Source organism: Pollicipes pollicipes, unplaced genomic scaffold (genome assembly GCF_011947565.3).
Source record: "Pollicipes pollicipes isolate AB1234 unplaced genomic scaffold, Ppol_2.1 Scaffold_2555;HRSCAF=2994_pilon_pilon_pilon, whole genome shotgun sequence".
Taxonomy (NCBI): Eukaryota; Metazoa; Arthropoda; class Thecostraca; order Pollicipedomorpha; family Pollicipedidae; genus Pollicipes; species Pollicipes pollicipes.
In genome coordinates this window covers 20,025,355-20,046,402 of record NW_023596136.1, presented here as the reverse complement: position 1 = coordinate 20,046,402, position 21,048 = coordinate 20,025,355, and the positions used below count along the sequence as shown (strand labels likewise).

Sequence of the window (21,048 nt, the reverse complement as noted above, 5' to 3'; positions counted from 1 at the left end):
ACGCGCCTGCGAACGGCGAGGACAAGGGCGCCGCCGAAGACGACGGCCGCGTCGAGCCGACAGAAGAGACGGTGCAGGTGGAAGCGGCCGAGGTCGTGACTGAGGCGAGCGGGGACAATGAGAAGCAAGGCGACGGCGAGGCGACGACAGATTCGGAGGCGAAAATGGCTACGACGCCCGCGGACGTCGTAAGGGCAGCGAACACGGATAGTGATGGTAGCAAGGACGACGCGACGCAGCCCACCGAGGCACCTAGCAATGCCGAGGTTACAACGGACGGCGTGGTCACCGCAGAAGACAACACCGAGCTCACGTCAGAGGAGCCCTGAAAACTGCAAATACGCGCAGTGGCATCGCGGCTAGCTCAAGTAAAAACACACTACGGCGAAGGACATCAACTTTCGCGAAGAAACACAAATTGAGACCGAAAGTTATTTGGAGAAGCTTGGAATAACTTAACTTGAAATAACATGCACTGGCAGGAAGGCTACCCTAGCGGTTTGCACTGACTCCCGTAATAGGAAGAGGACTGGGGTTGGTGGGAGTAAGTCGAGCATGTTTTCTGCTCATTCGGTCATACCTCTTTTGCTTTTTGTAGATCGGTTCGTGGTTTAAGTGGCAACGGTCACAGGGCGTACTGACCAGCGAGTGTGCAGGCAATGGCTGTCCCTGCGTGGGCGGCGCAGCTTCTGCTTCATTGGTTATTTATATGGTTCGTTAGTGCTCGCGATCATGAATACAAGTGCGTGAGACAAATGTAACAACATATTCAGTTCGGAGGGTCGCAGCTCAGGTTGTCGCCACCCAACAGTATTTTCTTAAGTGTCTTCGTCTTCGTCTTCGCTGTGTACGCGGTACAGTTCTGATGCATTATCACACATAAACGCCAGACGTTACAAAGGTGTTCGATCATTGGCTCTGAGGAATATATGTCAGCTTCAAAAGATGTGTGTGATGTGCACCGAGTGCGACAATAGACGCACAGACATGCTGTCCAAATAGACTAAAGCGACCTAAGGGGTGGGGGGGGGGGGAGGCCATGTGAAGGGGAGCCGTTCGAGCGAGTCATCGCAACCAGTTTCAAACCATCACCGAAGCCGATGAGCACACCGGTCGAGACGGTGCGGCCGGCTGAGCCCGGCGACTCGCCTCAGCGGAGTCATGACTCCGCGCTGTGGACGGGCGCTGACTCAGAGTCGGTGGTGCGGACCGGAGGCGGCGGGGCGGTGGCCAGCTCCGAGCGGGCTGCGCCGCCGAGCGAGACACGACACCGGAAGGTCCCGGCAAGGCCACCGCCGGCCCGGGCCGGACGGCCCCCCCCCCCCTCCGATTTTCCGCCACCGCATACCGCGAAAGTCATTTGGCACGCCGACCGCACTGTTGCTTCCGAGACACTGCGCCGGAATGGTTCCACGCGCCGCCACCGCTACGTGGCCACGACCTTTGCAAGACACTGGTATGTCAAGGATTTACAAAAACGGCTATATTCGCACGCACTTCCAACGTCTAGAAGATAGGGTAGCTGCCCATCTAACAAGTGAATTACAGTACTGTTTTACCCCCATTTATCAGTCCAGAGCTGACCAGTTAGGTCAGGACATGGACTGACGCTGCACTCAAGCCTGAATATACTGCCGGAAGCACGAGTCCTGTTCAGCGTCTTCTTCACCAACAGAAGACGACATAACAAAATACTCAAATACAGACATGGCCAGGAACGTGTATATTCACAGCGCTCCGTGCCATCAGAACAATTAAACCATAACCGTGTAACGCGAACGTTCCAGTCGCACTCCAAATATCACCACAGATGCCACTGACGCCCGTCCAACCACTCAACGGTACACGAAAGGCAGCCAGCTGACGAAGCCGAATCATGAGAAGGGCTTCTGCTTCTGCTACGGTAGCTAACTCCGGAGCCTTTTTACACGCACCACGCGGCCGCCGCCTGCCCGTCTCGCTCTGCCAAGCGGCGCTCCCTGGGCACCCGAGTCCACACTGTAAGGAAGTTCTGTTGACCGGTTGTCCACGCTGGTGGTCTCACCTCCCGGAGCAGCGCGACATCTGGTGCCGCCCGCTGCCGCTACTGCTCGGCCGGCGGCGCCGCATTAGGAGACGGCGTCTCCTCAGCCGCCGGTCCGGCTTCAGATGGCCGACTCCGCGCAACGGCCGGGCCATCGTCACCGGCAGCGCCTGGCTCAGCGGCTGCAGCATCCGAAGCCTCATCAGCGGCGGCCTCTCCGTCAAACGGAGCCTCCGCCTTACCCGGGGTCTCATCTGCGGGACCTATTTCGTCAGTGGCAGCCTTCCCAGATGTCGGCGCTCCTGTCCCCTCTCCTGCTGCCGGCGTGTGCTCAGCAGCTGGGGAGTCAGCTGGTTCGGGAGGCTCCTTCGTTGGCGCGGTGTCCTCCGCTGTCGACACCACCTCAGGGGGCGCTGTGCCGTCGGCAGCAGCAGTCTCGCCCGGATCTATCGCTTTCCCGACGGAGTCGAGCCGTTTGTCAGCTTTCGCCTTCACCGCCACAGGGGCAGTTGGCATCGAGGACGTCCGTGGTGACACAGACGTCCTGCCTCCAGCCGAACCGCTCTCTGGGTGCAGCAGCACCGCAGCTCCCGCCACGCTGTTTGGAATGCCTACCCCTGCCGATAGATGCCTGGGAGACGCGGAGTCCGGCACTGGGCTCGTGGGCTCCTCTGCCGAGTCGGACGCCGATTGTTCCTCTGCATCAGCCGGCCAGTCCCACTCGGCTTCTGGCAAGTCGTCAGGCGGCGCCGGCGGCTCTGCCTCTTCGGGCGGAGGGGGCGGCTCGGCGGTCGGTGAGTCCTTCAGTTTCACAGAAGCCGTGCCTCTGGCCCGGCGTTTGGCAGACGGGGCCCTGCGCCCCGAAGCGGGCCTCGGCTCGGCAGCGGGCGGCTTCGCCCGCTCGACAGGAGCCGCGTCCTCGTCCTGCTCAGTGGGAGCAGAGACTCTCCGCGCCACTCCAGCTGTGCCCATGCCCATCCCTGAAATAGCGAAACCACTCTCCCCCATGGCACCTGCGCCCTGGGCCGCCTCGTCGTCAGCAGAATCGGACGCCGCCACACCATCCGCGGCCGACAGCGACGCGGCAGGTGGCAGCATCGCCGTACCGCCAGACGGCGACGCCGCCGCACCGGCGCTGGCGCGCGACCCGACTGACGGCGGCGACGGCGCCACCTGACCGTCCCCGGAGCCGCGTTGGGAGGGTCCGGCTGGGTCCGGCACGATGCCCATCTGCACCAGCATGTCCTCCGAGCACGGAAACTCCAGGAACTGTGCGGTCGGACGACGCGGGTTAGCGGCGAGCGGAACGACGCGTTGGATCGCGGCGGCAGCCCCGGGAGACCGCAGCAACACGAGCGATGCCAAAACAAAACGTACACGCACGTGTCTGAGGTGACAGACATCCAAAACAGGACCTACGTGGATGTGAAAAGGGGAGAATATGACATGAACTATTTTGAAGCACGCATCACACGGGTCTTAGACGATTAGACATCCTGAAGTCATGACAATTTTGCGCGTTAATGTACTTCAAATAACCACATCAATAAGCTTCGAAACAGAGGACGAGAGAACATCTCAGATTCTGCTGTCCTTGCTGACAGAGCACGGGAGCAGCCTACGAAAAGTGACCGTTGACCATCGTTGCAAACGGAAGGCGTTACGGATGACAGGCAATAGGCACAAGGTCCAGCGCGATGATCAAGCCTGTCAGTATAGCACAGTTACTCGGCCCGGTCAGCTGAAACCCACGGCTTGCAAGGACGCTCGCAACACGCCAAGGACGCATAAAGGTGATACCAGCGCTGGCAGAAGTGGGTCAAATGCTTCACTGGTGGTAGCCGGGCCCGACGGTTCGTCAGGTTTTCCCGAAACAGTCAGATCGCGAAGTACCCGCTGAGACAGCGCCGCTCCCACCGGGCGTTGTTTGCGGTCACCACGGGACACTTGCACAGCAGTTAACGGGGAAAGTATCCCGCATGACACACACCGGTAATTGTAGGCTATGTGCAACCGGGCCTGGGCGCTGGGTCTCGGACGTTATGCACGCTGTCAATTACAGACAGTGCGTTTTGGCCCGACTCTCGCTGGGACTGTTTTTCTATAGCATGCTCAATATGCTGGCATTCCATTGAATAGGCCTGATCGGAGCATTTCCTTTTTTACAAAACAGGCGTAAAGCCAAGCCAATAGACCCTTGTTCCGTGGTGCGGGTCTGCTGGAATGCGTTTGAGTTCCTGAACATCCGTTCCAATTCTGCACCAACGTGGGTGGCAATTGTCTTTAATTTGGTGCAACATAATACACCACAACCTTTGTATCACATTCAAACCAGGTATTACGAACATTTACCTTAACTTCCACGTGTTAATCCTATTGCACCATACTTAGAGTTGCAATACCCACAGTGATATTCCCCATCGTACGAAACCATTCCTGACGGGTTCGCGGTTGCCACAGGGTGCGAATGGTGCAACTCTTCGCGGACTGAATGAATGCATGGATTTAAAAGGTGATTCGTGCAGCGGACTGAACTGCGCCGGGAATTCCCCAAAACTTCGCTTTGATGGAATCAGGAGTTGAAACAGACTGAAGAGCAAGACTGGAAATGCTCTCATGCCTGCTCATACATGTCAACCAAGACTGAACCATCATATATTGATGAGGGTTGCTAAGAGGAGTGCATTTGCTCCGAGTTGTAGGACCGGAACACTCGGAACGTGTGAAAATGATAGACTTGTGGGTTAACCGAGTGCAAAACTCATAATGTCTGGATTTAATTGGGTCCTGACAATGTAATCCGGGGGAGCTGCCGTGCGCGACCACCGGCGCTCGCGGTGCGGCGCGGCGCCCCTCCCCCCCCCCCCCCCCGGGGTCGACAGCAGACGGAGCCCGTCAGGCTTGCGTCAGCAGCAGTGCCAGGTGAGCGCACCGGACCGCCGCTGACGCCGTGGCTGCCCAGTCCCGCCCGCCCCTCACAGGACAGCCGCCGCACACCCCGGGCGCCAGCCGGGCACCGGCCTCACTGCACACTGACGAGGCGTGGGGCTCACGCGGCCGGTCAGCGGGGTCGCGCGAGAATGCGGTGACAGAAAACGGGGCTTAAGCTGTGATGATGCTGTCATCCTGTGCAGAAGAACACCTTTGCCCGCCCTTCGTCATTCGCGTAACGCTGTGCGATTTCAAAGGCAACAAACTTCCAGTCCCCCCCCCCCCCTCCCAATCCGAGCCCAGCTCGTATCCCGCTAACCGGACGGGCGTGTGGAGCGGCCGGCTGTGAATGGCGGTAACTGTAGCGGGGTGCGGTCGGCCCCGACCCGGCATGTCGGCCCCCAGCCGGGCCGTGACACACCGCCGCCGGCCAGCGGGGACGTGCGCCGTTACCGGGGCCGTAACGACGACGGCGTGACGCGGCCGGCGGCCAGCCGGGCCCGTCGGCGTCACGGAGCGCCTCGTCCGAGGTCGGCCCGTCTCGGACGGGGACTCGACCCGGCTCCCCGCCCGCCCCCGGCTGGCACGCTTCCCGGCCGGCGGCGGCGCCAGGCGACAAGACGCGACCCGTCGACGTCTCCCAGTCATGGGTGGGGCGGGGCGGGGCAGCGCGGCCGCCGAGCCCGCCGGCCGGTGAAAGTGTCTGCTGCGGGCTGAGCGGGGGTACGTACATCTGGCTCTTCGGAGGACGAGGTGTGGTCGGAGACGGGCCGCCGGCACGGGTCGCGGTACGGCCGGCTCTTGAGGCTCAGTGCCCAGATCTCGTGCTTCAGCTCCATGATCTGCCGGCGCGCGGCCGCACGCGGCGGCGCCGTCACACACGCGTCCGGCGGCGGCACACCCGGCCGTCGCACCGCCAAAGCCGCCCACACAACTGACCAGTTACGAGACGGACAATCTTCACACCGTCGCAGTTACAGCGGGAGTGATCGATGTGTCCATGCATGGTACAGCCATCACGCCATATCACGCTTAAGGGCTCCACGCGTCACGGTGTCATGCAACACCTGTCATACAACACCTCGCCGAGTGCAAACTCATCCAGTGCACTCCGCTGCCGTGCGACCCCGTGTCACCCTCAGCTACACAAACTGACACTGTCGCGCGAACCGCTCATCAGCGCATGCATGCATGCCCTGTGCACTATCCCAGCATGAATTACTGCCCCCGTACGCAGGCGTGAAGGGCTGGACTTTACGCCAGAGCCGTCATCAACCGTGATCAGCTTATGAACGCCGACCACACTTGCACAACGTCCCCGCCGCCGCCACCACATACGTAGCACCGTTCACCGGTCGGACGAAAGCCCCGCATCCGCACCATTTCATCGGTACAACCAACGGCGCGCGCTGCCACCGGCGGCAGCAGAGCGTATGACCGCGCGACACGCAACGGCGCCGTTAGAGGCACCGGCGGGCGGCGGCCGAGCCCGCCGCCGGCCAGCGCACCTGGGTCTTCTGCAGGCTGATGGTGTTCATGAGGTGATCGATCTCCACGGCGTCGTCCAGCCGCTTGTCGTGTGGCGCCACGCCCTGCGACAGCGCGGGTCAGAGGTCACAGGTCAGGTCACACGGTCGCCGGGAACAGCTGACGAAACCCTGGCAGGGGTACTGCGCAGAAGCGCCGATGAAAGGGCTCATGCTCATTCCATTGACGAATTGTTCCCATAAATGGATTGTTAATAGATTCGACACAAATTGGCAGTACAATGGTGAAATAGCAAACACGCCGGACGTGTACAGCATCCTTGCTTTGGTGGAAGGGATACGATGCAACGCTTCCACTGCCGCGGCACGGACACTTGCGCCCGGCAATAAAGCGTGTCCCGAGGCTCCGAGGCTCTACGGCTTATACGCTGCTGTGAGAACCGCATCATCCAAGGGTGGGAGGCGTCATGCCAATACACAGACGGGACAGAACAAGTGGAAACTCATTCAAGACGCATCCAGCTGACGTTGCCCGTCCAATACTGGGGAAAGTAAAACTGATTTAAGCAGTGAAATATAAAAAGCAGGCCACTTATTCGAACCTTCTGCATTCTAATGTCCTGATGGATGAGATGCTTTCGACAAAATGGTGGCATTTCTCGGTGAAAACTGTCACTGATGAGGCACAGCTGACGGTGCTTCAACACACACAACACACATTCCGAAATGCCGTGTGGTTTGTCCAGCAGCGCCAGAGCAGATTCCACTCACCGCCTTACGAACGAAGTTGAGTCCCTTGTCCAGGTGGCGCTTCTCATCCTTGAGCATCTGAATGACGCCCACCTTGTTTGTGTTCTCTACGATCACCGCGATCAGCTCCTTCCGTATCTCAGTGATCCGCTCCTGCGAACACAACACCGGTGCCATCAGGCGTCAGCGGTCCACCATCACACCAGGAAGGACACGCAAAGCACGGTTCCACAAGACCATCCACACCAGGCGGAGTGTTTTTGTTTTAGGGAATGCGATACACGTTGCGTCGCATCCATCCGTAGGCAACCAGTGGTTACGGAGGCGGAGGCTGTGTGAACATCCAGGGACCATAGCCCGATAGCTCAGCCAGGATTCGAACCCGGGCTGTCCATGTGGGGGTCGAAAGCGCTAACCACCCGGCGTCGGCGTCGTAACTAACCACTCCCCTCAGGCGTCGGCGCCCCACCATTACAGAAGAAGGGCCCTGAAGGGCTTCACGACAGGGGCGACACTCCACCAACACCAGACCACACCACACAACACGCTGCACTGTACAATATGGCACGGTGTCCGGGAGCCCGAGCCCGAGCCCGAGAGAGCCCGGTGTCGAGGAGCCTGACGCCCGCCGGCGGGAGCCGTCGGACGCCGGGGCTCGGCGCGCCCGCCGCCGGCGGCGGACCCGACCTTGCGCTCGGCGCGCTCGGCGTCCACGCCGCACTGCTCGCTCTCCAGTCGAATCGTCAGCTCTTCCACCGTCTCGTTGACGCTGAGCGACTCCAGCTCCTCCAGGTCCACCCGGCGTCCGAACTTCTTCTTCATCTCCGCCTGCGGACGAACGGGTGGCTTAGCCCGGCCAGAGTAGCCGTGCGGTGCCAGGCCTGGCGTCACTAACGGCGCAAGCTTTAGAGGCAACGTCTATCACCTGACTGCTATCGTGTATGGGGTCAGATCTGTTGTCTGCTGATCGTTTTCGTTCGGTCCGCGGCGCGTGACCGACAGATCTTTGGCATCAGGACCGCACACGCCGCCCAACTTGGCGTGTTATGCCCAGCTCTACCGCAAATGACTTGTTGTGAGCAGAAGGTTACCGCCCCGGTTGATCAGATGCGTGCAGTAGCTGCAAGCCTGCCCCAGTAGCGATCCACTTTCGCTCGCCTCGGATTAGCCGGATCTGCTCATGCATGCAGCGACTCACTGTGTTTCGTCATGTGACCAACTAGTCGAGACAGTAATTGTTTAACTGAAGCGTGCCTTTGCCGCGCCGCACCAGCAACGCCGATACCACTGGGTCTGCACATCCGTTACGGGGCCACACCCACCAGACTCGATTTTTGCAGCTTGACGATGTATTGCTCCATCAGACGGCAGTCTTGTTTCAGCCGTCGTTCCTCCTTATAGCTGGCCCTGGAGCAAAACAAATTGAATTGTGTACTTGCTGAGGTGCAGGACACTACATGTCGTGAGATTGCTCTTAGTACATGATTCATGGCACAATTGATGATATTGACTGTACACGAAATCATTATATTTGTGCAAGAGCTTGAATCACATTCCATTCAAATTAAACGTGGCCGCATTATCTCTCATCAGCGCGATGAAATGCACAGGCCTACTTCTGAGCTGACGAACGAAAACGTCTCCCAGGTACAAAGTATACTACGAGCGCGAAATGCAAGTTGCCTTCTCATAATACTCGGGAAAGTGGGCTGACTCGATCAATCTTACTTTGCATGGAAACGCGGCCAACGATGAAAAATCACGCATCACAAAAACAGGGGAGAACGATTGGGCAACTAGACAGCTGACAACAGACTAAATCAATAACAGCAAACGATGCGTTACCCCGTACAGCTAACACAAGATAGTGCACTATCGCTGGATCAAAGCCTGTACGGCGGCTGGACAGAACGCCTCAAGCCAAGCACCGACTATCAGCGGCGCGCAGCTACAGAGCGCCGTCGTCACGGGGCGTCAGGTGGCAAGCGGCCGGCGCCGCGCCGCGCCGCCGACCTGCGTCGCGCCTTCTCCTCGGCCGTCTCCGTGTAGAGCTCGTCGATGCGGACGGCCAGCCGCTCCAACTCGGCTTCCCGGAAGACGAGGCCGGCGGACGTGTCGGCAGGCAGCCGACTCTCCTCCAGCAGCTGCAGCTGGCTCAGGTGCAGCGACACGGCCACCTCCAGCTCGTTCAGGCGCGCCAGTTTCTGCAGCTGCAGGGGAAGGAGCGCACCATGTCAGCCCACCAGCCTGCGGGCAGCTGCAGACGCCCTGGGGACGCCAACCACCGCCGGACGCTGCCCAGAGGCCACGGAATGCACGGCACGTTCGGCTGCTTTACGGAACCCGAATGCCACACAGAACAGTGAGCTATTTTAAGACACCGTTTCACGAGTGAAAATCACACACGCCTCTTGGCGACTTGGGTTCGCATCGCGATATGCAAGTGGAAAGACCGAACAAGTGAAAATGAGCGCACATAGGCTTACACGTTTTGCCTATGTCAAATAGACAGCGCAACAGGACCCACGCATGTATTTATGTATACAACACGGCACAGTGAAGCATGCGTCAATGCGTAACAGGTCGCAGTTGGCTGCGACCTGTTAAGTGGCCTTACTTGGAAAGCATGTATCTCCTCCTGGCTCTCTTGCAGGACCTGCGTGGCGCTTTTGGACCTCTTTTGCGCCGCGTCAAACTCTTTCTTGACGCCCTCGAAGGTGAGCCGCGTGTCGGCAAGCTCCAGCTCCAGCTCGCCCCTGCGGCACAGGCGCAGGGCGGGTCTGGTGAGGCCGCACGGCGCTCCACAGCCAGCCAGCTCTGGCGGCCGACACGCGGCACTCAGCCGTTAATGGTACTAACCCCGGCACGATGACACGGAGTGCTGCAAGCGGTCGGCAATCTGAGCAGGCATTAATCACCGGCAACAACGGCGATCATCTCTGAGGATCGGCACACCGCTGACATATATCCCACAGCCTTTCGTCACGTGCCGTACTGTTTTGTTCGCGTACATGGACCGCCGAGATAAGAGGTCGGTGCATTTGGGAGCGCGAGGAAATGGGCACAGGACCTATAATTTCGAAACTTGAAAAGCTTGCATAGAGGCCAAAGTGGGTGGAGAGCCATGAGACTCCATGTCCATGGATCTTAATGCGGCCTGTGTGGTAAGCATCACAGCTCACGAGGCGCGGATTTTTTCGGGCGCGTCGACTGCAGTGGTCATTTGCGGCTCATAAGGCGCGCGTCACGTAAACCGCTGACAACGAGACCTCTGTTTGTGAGCATGTTCACTGCCCCATCAGCTGCAGCTGGCCTCGCTCTGGCAAATGGAAGAGAATGGCGCAGCCCGCATGGAACCGATGTCGTGACGTCACGCCGTAAATTCAGCAGCAACTGGGACATGCATGCTTTAGAACCGAGCCCAAAGGCACGCGTTGAAGTTACTTGTCGACCGGTCATGGAAGATACTGTCACAGGAGAAAATACCACACTATGTGCACACAAGAGATGAAAACCACAGTCATTACAGTTTGGCAATACCATGCTGCTGGTAGAAACAAGCGCAGGAGAGGACGCAATTGCACGTAAATAGTGCAGGGATAATTCCACACCGCAGCAATCTCGACAGCTATGCAAGGTCCCCGCACTAAAGATTAAAAATCACACAGATTCGAGATGAATGTGGGAAATCAACGGCCGGCCAACGCAGCGGTGTGTTCAGCAGTCGGCATATCGCCGATTCAGCCCATTCTGCCGACTGCTGTATTCCATGCATGGGAACATTCCAGGCGGTGTAAAGACTCACAGTCATGTCCACATTATTGCGACCTCGTGTTGTTTGGCAAACGGAGAAAACTGACAGAGCGTATGAGCTTCCTGAGTCGTGAGCAAAGCCTGGCACGCTCACTACTGGCCGCAGGCAAGCGCATGTCCGGTTTTTAGCGACGCATTTTGCTGTTCTCCTGGACGCTTCAGTACTGGCGCCAACGAACATAAACAGAAATGCGCGACACGGGAACGAGGCAATGATCGCAAAATGGGGCTTCTCTGCGGGCCATCACATTCATACACCGCATTTAAGTGCGCGCCATGGACGTGAACAACAGACTGTCAAAGGCCAGCATGCCGCCATTATAGAAGGACGCAGTCGTGAAGCCAGCACATCCGCCCAGCATTACCAAACCCCATCGTCATCGCGAAACTCCCGCCAAACACAGGTCCCGTCCCCCGGCCTACGAAGTTGGAGCGCCGAACGTCCGTCCTCCAGCTGACATGCGCCGCTTCCGGTGCAGGCCAGCGCAGTGGTACCGCGTGCCCGGGCGGACAGGTCGCTGGCTCGGGTCTCGCAGACGGCTGCCCATGGACGGACATCATGCCTGCCGGAGCGACACACCGCAGCGCCGCAGGCCGCGTCTCTTCCCAGAGCCGGAACATTGTCTTGCCAACTGCCGCGCCCACGGCCTACGCCGTGCAGACTGAGCCGCCCTGGCCGCCCATTGTCGGCCGTGCATACGCAGCAGCGCGCTGCTAATGCGACCCGCACCGCAGCCGGCGTGACCGCCGGTTGCCGCATACGAGTGAGCCCGGCGAGCCGGTCCCGGCCGACCGTACGCGCGCGCCCAGCACAGACCCACCGCCCTCGTTAGGCACCTCCGTTCACCGTCGGCACAGGGGATCTGGTGGAGTTCGGAAACGGGGCCGCTGTACCCTGACCAGTCCACGGCATAAAGGTCGCTGCCAAACTGGCAATGCCGAGAGATTTAGTGAGAACAGACTGGGATGATATCCGTTCACAGTGTTCCAGGCGGAAAAGTTAGCCAAACACTGGTCAGCGGAAAGAAGCACCGAAAATCCCCGGGAAAAGAAGATACCCGGCAGGCATAACTTGTAATGCTACCACGTATGTGTCAATACCATCTCTCACCGCTTCTTGCCTTCACCGCAACTAACACGACACCAAATTGTCTTCGTCAGAACTGACTTTTGATTCGTTCGACTGCCTCACCGAAATCGCTTTTCTTCGGCATTTGCAAGCTCTTGCAACCGTGGAACATGAGACAGGGCAGTGGAGACAACCCCCAAACCCGCAACTCGCGTCTGGGTGACACCTGACACGGCTTGTGACTCGGTCGACCGTGACCCCATACAATCAGCCACCCCGGAGACCAGATCGCAGAACACGGACCAGACGCAAGGGCCTTCATGGCACAAACTGGGATTGCGATTCCCACAAACTCGGCGCCAGGCTCGCCATTTAAAGACATGGTCTCCTGAAAGGCCCTGACCTCTGTGCGATCACAACCCAGCCATACCCACTGGCGGATAACGCATCCCTCACGCCCGTCAGCGGTGACGGAGCGCGCTGTTGCGACTCACTCTGGCAATACTCCGACAGTTGTGTATTACCTCAGTGACGTTAGTCACTGTGCTATGAGCAGCGCATGCAGCAGAGCATGGCCGGGCACCCATGGGGCACAGCCATTGTCGTGTTCTCTACACATGCATAGATGGAAAGCACTCTCGGCTTGATGGAGGCGACGGGTTAATTATATCCCTTATTCCCCATGAACTTATCCTGTCGTCACCGTCGCCCACGGCGCCTTTACAGCAGGAAAGAGCTGGGCGCATGGTTTCTGGGGATTCTGCCACACAAACGCCCGTGGAGGCTGCAGAAACTTTGGCCGAATGCTCTGGCAGGTTTATCAGTGCATCGTGTGTGCATGCAGTGCACGTGTGACGCATGGGACGTCTTGCACGAGATGTTCTATGTCCAAAACGGCGTCACTTTCAGTTGTAAGTCACTTGTTGGCTAGGGGGACGTGCAGCTTTTGCAAAAATCCGACGCTGTGAGTGACTTAATTCCAACCATGAATATTCATAAAAAGCCGAAATATTTCAAGCGGGATACATGGGCCCTCGAATGCATCAAGGATAACCAGTGCAGAAAGCAAACAAAACAGCTGATTTTGATGTCAGACGGACAGCGGCCGGCTCAGATGCAGCGTCGCCGGCAGCATCGCCGCCAACGCCCAGCTGCGCGAGGCCGACGTCCACCGACTGTGCGAGAGGTGGTAGGAGGGTGGCTCACCAGCACCAAGAGGTGGTAGGAGGTGGCTCACCAGCACCAAGAGGTGGTAGGAGGTGGCTCACCAGTACCAAGAGGTGATAGGAGGATGGCTTACCAGCACCGAAAGGCGGCAGGAGGTGGCTGACCAGTATCAAGCCGCGGCAAGAGATGGCTTACCAGCCCCGAGAGACACGGACAGCAGCGGCAATAGACAGACGAAGAAGAGGGAGAGACTGCCGCACACCGGACTATATGATGGCTACCGTCAGCGGGAGAGAGAACGACAAATGGCAGGGGCGACATGCCCAGCGACGTGCGCATCCGACCGCCGCCACTCGCCACACGCCCCGAGAACGCTGCTCCCAAGACAGCAGAAGGTTTGGATGCATCACATCCCAGCACTTCCAATCCAACACCTTAACTCATTGTTATTCAAGAAGCGATGCTCGCCATCTTATCGAGATGAGTGCGAGAGAAAGCCACGTGTTTATGGGGGCATTATAATTACAACACAACGTAGCCCCGATGGCGTATCATCTGTTTGAGACTCCACCAGCTGGAGGCCGTGGTCAGCCGGCGGTTCGGAGCAGCATCCCTTCGTGACCTATGCAGCGCAACGACGCGAAGCACATGCACATTGTGCAGCCCTTCCAGAGGACCCTGCGCGGCGCTACGGCACAGCCATCTGTCACAACAACCCCGCCAGAGGACCCTGCGCGGCGCTACGGCACAGCCATCTGTCACAAAACCCCGCCAGAGGACCCTGCGCGGCGCTACGGCACAGCCATCTGTCACAACAACCCCGCCAGAGGACCCTGCGCGGCGCTACGGTACAGCCATCTGTCACACAACCCGCCAGAGGACCCTGCCGGCCTACGGCACAGCCATCTGTCACAACAACCCGCCAGAGGACATCGCGCGGCGTTTTCTGCCACGAAAACCCTGCCAGAGGACCCTGCGCAGCGCTGTGAAACAGCGTTCTGCCTCAACAACCCAGTCAGAGGACCCTGCGCGGCGCTGCGGCAAAAACAATCTGCCACAACAATCCCGCCAGAGAACATTACGCGGCGCTGTGGAACAGCCTTCTGCCACCATAACCCTGCCAGAGGACCCTACGCAGCACTGTGGAACAGCCCTCTGCCACGACAACCCTGCCAGAGGACCCTGCGCAGCGCTGTGGAACGGCCTTCTGCCACGACAACCCTTCCAAAAGACTTTGCGCAGCGCCGCGGCACAGCCTTCTGCTACAACAATCCTGTGGAAGACAGCAAAGTGCAAGCCCCATTACTGCCGACATGAAAGACAACCGTGCAAAAAGACAACGTAGACAACCGTGCTAAAAGGCAACGTAGACAACCGTGCAAAAAGGTAACGGCGTGCAAGACGGCAATGTGCATGTTATCCGGTAAAATCTTCATAGACACCTTGTGGTAGAATACGACGTGTGATATATCAGAGTAAAACCTTGAACCAGAATGCAGTGCAAGAGCACGACGTGCAAGACAACGTGCAACGTTGCAGGACAATTCTATGAAATATGACTTTATGTCAGAGCACTACGTGCAGGACAGCCACCGCGCAATCTAGCAAGACAGCCAAGAGCAAGACGATATGCAAGAACCTGGTGTAACCCTGAAACAGGACGGCGTGCAAGATACGCTGAGCGACATTGAGGCAAAACCATGCGACCTGGCGAGACGAAAATGCTAGACGAGGATGCGTTAAACACCTTGAATAACATTGGAAGACAACTATGAGCAGCATTGCGAGACACCCCGTAGCACCTTGTAAGACAGCCGTCTGTAAGACAATGACGTGCAAGACACTCATTCAAGCCTCCCCGGGCAACCCTGTACAAGCAGCCGACGCACACAATCCCATGACTAACTGAATGGCAACGCACTGCTAAACGGATGCAAGACATCCCGCGCAGACATGCCAGTCTACCGGGCAAATACATGTCAACGGCAAACAAGCCAGGGTGCCAGTCAGAGTCACAGGGTATCGATTCTCCGCGATGATCTCACCCTTCCAGCGGGGATGACCTGCAGGCGACGTACAACCATTTTTGGCAGGTGTGCGTGAATTGGCGCGTATTATATATATATATATATATATATATATATATATATATATATATATATAGATATAGATATATGTCAAAATCTCTCTCCCCTCCCTCTCCCTACCCCTCCTTCTCCCTCTCCCCTCCCTCTCCCTCTTCCTGCCTTTCTCTCTTTCTCTCTCTCCCTCTCTCTCTTTCCGCGGCTTACACTGAATGATCAACCCCATCACCTTTTCTGGATCCGACCCCGGACCAGCACCAGTCCTGAATCCTATCGGTTACGGCTGCTGCCCTGGCGCGGCACTACGTCCAGTGATGGCTAGCATCCCGCTCCTTCGCCGCCGGCGCACCCCGACCATCGTGCCACCGCGCCGCCGCCTGCCAAATGGCGTGCAACTGGTGACCTAACGTGGCGCCAACCGCCAGGGCCGCGCCCAACCCCAGCACCAGAGTCAAGGTCACGCACCGCCGCCACGGCGCGCCAATTCCACTCGTCTCGCGCCATCGGTGCCGCCAATCACGACGAGCGGACGCAGCGAATTGCGAAAATGTGGTGCACCTGACCCGGAGTCAACGGCCGTAAACTGACCGAGGCCAATTAGCTGTAATGGCCGCATGGTCACGCCGTTCCCGTGGACGCGCGGACCAGAGACGTAATGTGTTTTAGGGACCTAGTACCAACACCAGACACATGAGTGCTGGTCTGCAGCCGGCAAGCTTTGTCTAGATCACCACCGTCACCAGCCTTCCATGCATCCAACACCGCCCGGCATTTTCCGTTAACTACGGGTCAAGTTTCGACATTGCCAGCTCGGGTCCCGTTTTGGCGCCGTCGGTACTGATTTAGCACCCCGTGTCAGCGCCGTGGCACTGTCATATTGCACGTCTTAACTAGGCTGCTTATAGCCGCTGCATAGACCGTTTAAATAAAAGAACATAACTAACTGGATGTTTTCGTTCCAGCTTCGCAGAAGTAAAACATGACGCGTGTGCCACAATGAGAGACAAACTTCATGTCAACATCATGTTCTGAACTTCTGTGATTCTTGATTTATGGCCTGGTTTAAAAATCTTCAGATTTTATGGGGAAACTGGCGCCAAAATTGCCCCAAGACGAGGCGGGGAAAGTAAGAGGAAGTTGAGCAAAAACATAAACAAAACCCTTTCGGCCAATTCAGACATGACGGAAGGACACCAAAACAGCAGTTGCTAGGAAGTGGCAGCCCGATCTCCAGAGCAGACGGCGCCAGTTTTGATACCTGGGTCAACGGGCCACGGCCACAGCGAATAAGACGGCGAGACGCACACATTCGGATAGCATCCAGCAATCGGCGGTCTTCTCACGCCGAAGAGCCGCGCCAGTGCCCGAGCCGGCCGGGGGTTGTGCAACGCAGTCCCGTGCGGGCGTGTCGGGGCGGGGGCGCCCGCTGCGCGTCGCCGGTACGACGTTTTACCCATTGCAGGCTTCAATTCTGGTCATTTTAGAGGCCGCTGTTTGGGCACTCCCGGGGCTGGCCGCAGTTTGGCAATACCACGACCGTGCAGCTGTCACATTGTTGGAGACACTGGGGGGAACAAGTGGAACACGGAAACAATGGAGATGGAGAGGCAACTTGGTTTCGTCAGCAACCAATTGGCACAGCCCTGTCTACAAACAACAGAATACCACGGTCTTCTGGAAGGCGGCGATGTGTTGGTGACAGCCAACATATGACCGAAGGCAGGCCACAAACCACAAATAATTCCACGAGTGGGTGAAGTGTACGGTCTACGCATGGGCGATTGGTCATCCCGGGAACCGTTGCTATAAATTGGGAAGCGACACCAAAAAAACCCTACATAAATAGCGTAAGCGACTGCAAAAAAAGAACCAACACAGGAGCGTCTCTGAACAGTTAAAGCCTAACGACACGCCAGTGGCGTTCTCTGCTTGGCGTAGCAGAGGTCCGGTCGATCAGCACATTTTTGCGATAAAAATGCGGTGTGAGCCATGGTGCCCTCCGCACGGCCATGCGTGTGTCCGTACCCGCCGTCTTACGGTCAGGACCTTCGCGGCTGGCTGATGTGAGCAGTGCATGCCATGTACCGTGACACGGCGTCCGGTCGTGTGATACTGCTCAGAAGACCGGCTACTGTTCAGTGCACACAGCTAACAGCCGTCGGGAGAACACGCGGGACACCTTGGCCTTTCTTCCCGTTCTGTCGAGAGTTACATGTGCGTTGAACATGTTGTACGGTCTGGGATTGGGGTTCAAGGAAATCTCCTTTCACGTGGTGGCTTTCCAACACAAAACAGGCACCAGGGAAACACAAAATTACGGTTGTCACGAGGGCCAGAAGATAACCGATCGCACCGTTCTTTCATCCTCATCATCTCGTTGGGTTTTCTTTCATTGCAAGTCATTCGGCAATCGGACAGTTGTTCCGAAGATGAGCTTTGTCGCATCATCGCATTGTTTCTTTGTCCATCCGCCGTTGTTTGTGTGGTGGATAACACATCACTATAGGGGATGTTTACATGTCATGACATACCGCGACCACAAACGATGGCGTTAGCGGGCGTGAGCCGGCCACCACAGCCGTGCCAGTGAGTGCTCATGCCACGCCGTGCTATGCTCCTTAAAAGCAGTAAAGCACATCCATTATAATCCGGCGACTGTGCCATGGCCATATAACAACATATAATTACGCCAAGTCATGTATCGTCGCACTGCATGTGCCCTAAACGGTAACATCTCAGCAGCATCCCTTCCTGTGGGTGACCAGTACGACAAATCGAGCTGACGAGCACATGCCACCGCTATGAAGCGGGGTGCCAGACCAGCATCGGCAGTGTGCACGGCGGATGGGGCAGTTGTTGATGCGTTCGTGACTCAAGCCAACGCTCACGGCCGGTATATCGAGGGCCGGACGCATACCTCCGCAGACTTGGCTTCGTGGCACGCTGCACAAACCAAACCAAACGAGGGTCGGACGCATACCTCCACAGACTTGTCGTGGCCCGCTGCACAAGCCAAACTAAACAGTTTGGTGCCATAAGCTTGTTCTGTTGAAGTATATGCTCTCGTCAGGCTAAAAGTGACGATAACTCCATCCCCTGATTTAATTGGATTCCAATATGTAATATCTGCACACGCTCTTTAGCACGTCACGAAAAGCGCGTAACTAAAACGTGGACGAACAAGCCTTCTTTATAAGAATGCATTGAGCGTCGTTGAAAACCTGTAACCATGACCTTCCAATATCAATCGGAATGTGAAAGGCGCCCGTTCCTGGTGATACCGTTGCGCGAAACATACTGCAGAGTACGTCCGTTATCGAATCCGACAGCATACAGCGTCTGCTGCCTTCCCAGACCGGGCCATTTCCTTGCGAACCATCGGCTGGTGTTCGCTTCCGCAGCGGTGCCGCCCCATCGCCGGCTCCCGCCTTCTCGGGAGCGGCGCTCACGTGAGATCGGTGGAACGGCGGCCGTTTGTGGTCGGGTCGTCTGGCTGGACGAGGGCGCCCGCTGCCGAGGGCGTGGGATCGAGACGATAGTCTCTCAACTAGTCCGTCGTGAGACTTATCGCATCAAAGACATCCAGCCAGCATGGACCCCGAGAAGAAGAGGAGCAAAGACTGTCTCATGTCGTTACGGACATCTAGGAGCCCCTGACTTGAACGAGAACTGCAGCGTCAACTCTTGAGTCTCCTAAAAAGTTGCCCTCCATCTTGAGCTCATAAACGACCCCATATCTACCCTTGCGCACAGAAAGACGTTGGATTTCCCGAGGACTTGCAGGTAATGTTTCGTTCTGGTACCAAAGGCTGGTTACCAGAGGCAAGAAGCCTTGCATTGGAATTCTGCTTATCCCTGGTGAGTATCTCACCGATGGGATGGTCGTGGCTAACATAGCCACCTGCCATCCCGGATCGTTCTTGTCATGTATCGGAACACTGGCCACAGAGAGGCTGGGAACTAAGCCGTTTCCGGGAATTACGGCCAGCGCCATCAACACGACTCTGACTTACGTTGTTAAGCCTTATCAGCTCCTCTAAGTATAAACTTAAGACATCTCTGGGACATCAAGAGCTGCCTCCACTGTGATCGCGCTGCACACGTCACAACCTCCCTCGAATATTCAAATCTCTCACGCGCAGGGAGGCGGAGGAGCACGGGAGCCTGACGAAGAAAAATGACGGAGCCCGTGCGGCCCCTATATTTCTATGTCACTCTCCCCTCAGCTGCTGCTTGCCTTCTAGGGTACGGACTGTGGATAGTTAGGAGGTCACATCACGGTCTGTCGCCTCAGCTGCTGATTGCCTCCTTGGGTATGGCTAGTCCGGAGAGGATCACGGACCAGATTCGGATCCGCGTGAGCGCAGCCTACGCGGCCCTGGATCTGGCAGCTCGCGATTGGACACACGTGAAGAAGCCTGCCTCTGAGCCCCGTGCCTGAGATAGCCGGCCCGCTCCACAACATCAACGGGGAGGTGACAGCTCTTCTCGGCAGGGTGGTGGCTGTCCATTGTGCAGGGGTTTATGACTTCACGGCCCACAAGGCTCACCTACCCGATGTGTAGCAGGTCCCGAGCCTCCCAACCCTGCCAGCTATCTTCCGAGAGCTTCGAAGCCAGATGATGCTGATCAACCAGCTGCACCAGAGCACAACTATGCACTGTGTCCCGCATGTTGTACACTGTGTCCCCCATGTCATAGATACCCCGGACTCCAACAACCTGACAGCAGCCCCGCGCATTGAATCGCAGGTGCGTCACCTGAAGGAAAACCGTGGGCCGGTGGAGGGTGGTCCATACATCGGAAAGGACGTGAAGGTTCCTGAGGGTGATCACAAGCAAGATTCCTCATTCTTGTCTACCTGGGCGCTCATTACCACGGCAGGCATCTGGGCACCGAAGACAAACGTCAGGCCTTTTGAGATTTCAACCTGGAAGGGGTGTCGCGGAAGATGGCGTCGGCTCAAGGTCAGCCACTCGTGTCGAAGCTGCTTGGTCTTCTCCCGGATCTATCGGTGGAGGTGACATGTGATCTGCTGTAGGATATGATACCACGGGGATAGATCATGATATCCGCCGTCTCCCTTCTGCAGAACAGAACGCAGTGAGATCCCTTCTTCTGAACAAGCATCCGGCCTGTCTCTGGAGCACAGAGCAGTGCGATTGAGGGTATGCGAAGACGAAGGCTCAATTTTTGGCCTCCGCCTCCGCTGAGCTCAGGAGGCAGATTGCTCAAGCGCGGGAAGAAGCCTCGGCCCTGAAAGACGACCAACAGGGAAATTCGACAAACTGAGAAGGCACGCCTCCAGGGAAGCACATTCCTCATCTCATCTCCACACATACCTCGCAGCAGTCGAGGAAGACCACATCAGTGCGGCGTCATTCTTTCAGCGATTAGGACTCGAAGAGACCGCCCAACTCACTGGGTTCTCGACCCGCTGGTCCGATCTGATTGATGAATGAGAGCCCCTCTTTGCCCAGCGCATAAGAAAAAACCGAAACAACAGTCAACCATGTTGTGACCGAGGCTCCCGATGATCTGCCCAAGCTCCTGTCGGATACCTATGAATCCATTCAAACTCGAAAGGGTCCTGACGTTGACCCCGTGGAAACCCCGGATGCTATCAAGACTCTCCTCCCTTCGCTGAGAATATTCCTTCCTCTTACGCTATTCCCGGAGCACTTTCTCTTTGCTCCCCTCCCAGCCCTTTTTGGACGCCGAGCT

General features: G+C 57.3%; 1 protein-coding gene across 1 annotated transcript; it reads right to left on the bottom strand.

The window, feature by feature from the left end:
• Nucleotides 1–2,634: 2,634 nt before the first annotated feature.
• LOC119098932 (cilia- and flagella-associated protein 44-like) lies at nucleotides 2,635–20,018 on the bottom strand. Its single transcript, XM_037221985.1, has 10 exons — nucleotides 19,879–20,018; nucleotides 9,809–9,947; nucleotides 9,205–9,401; nucleotides 8,514–8,598; nucleotides 7,879–8,019; nucleotides 7,213–7,344; nucleotides 6,463–6,546; nucleotides 5,686–5,796; nucleotides 3,202–3,292; nucleotides 2,635–2,654 (listed from the first exon to the last, which is right to left on the bottom strand). Exons 1-10 carry the CDS (start codon nucleotides 20,016–20,018, stop codon nucleotides 2,635–2,637), a joined length of 1,140 nt encoding a protein of 379 aa, XP_037077880.1.
• Between the last annotated feature and the right edge of the window lie 1,030 nt (nucleotides 20,019–21,048).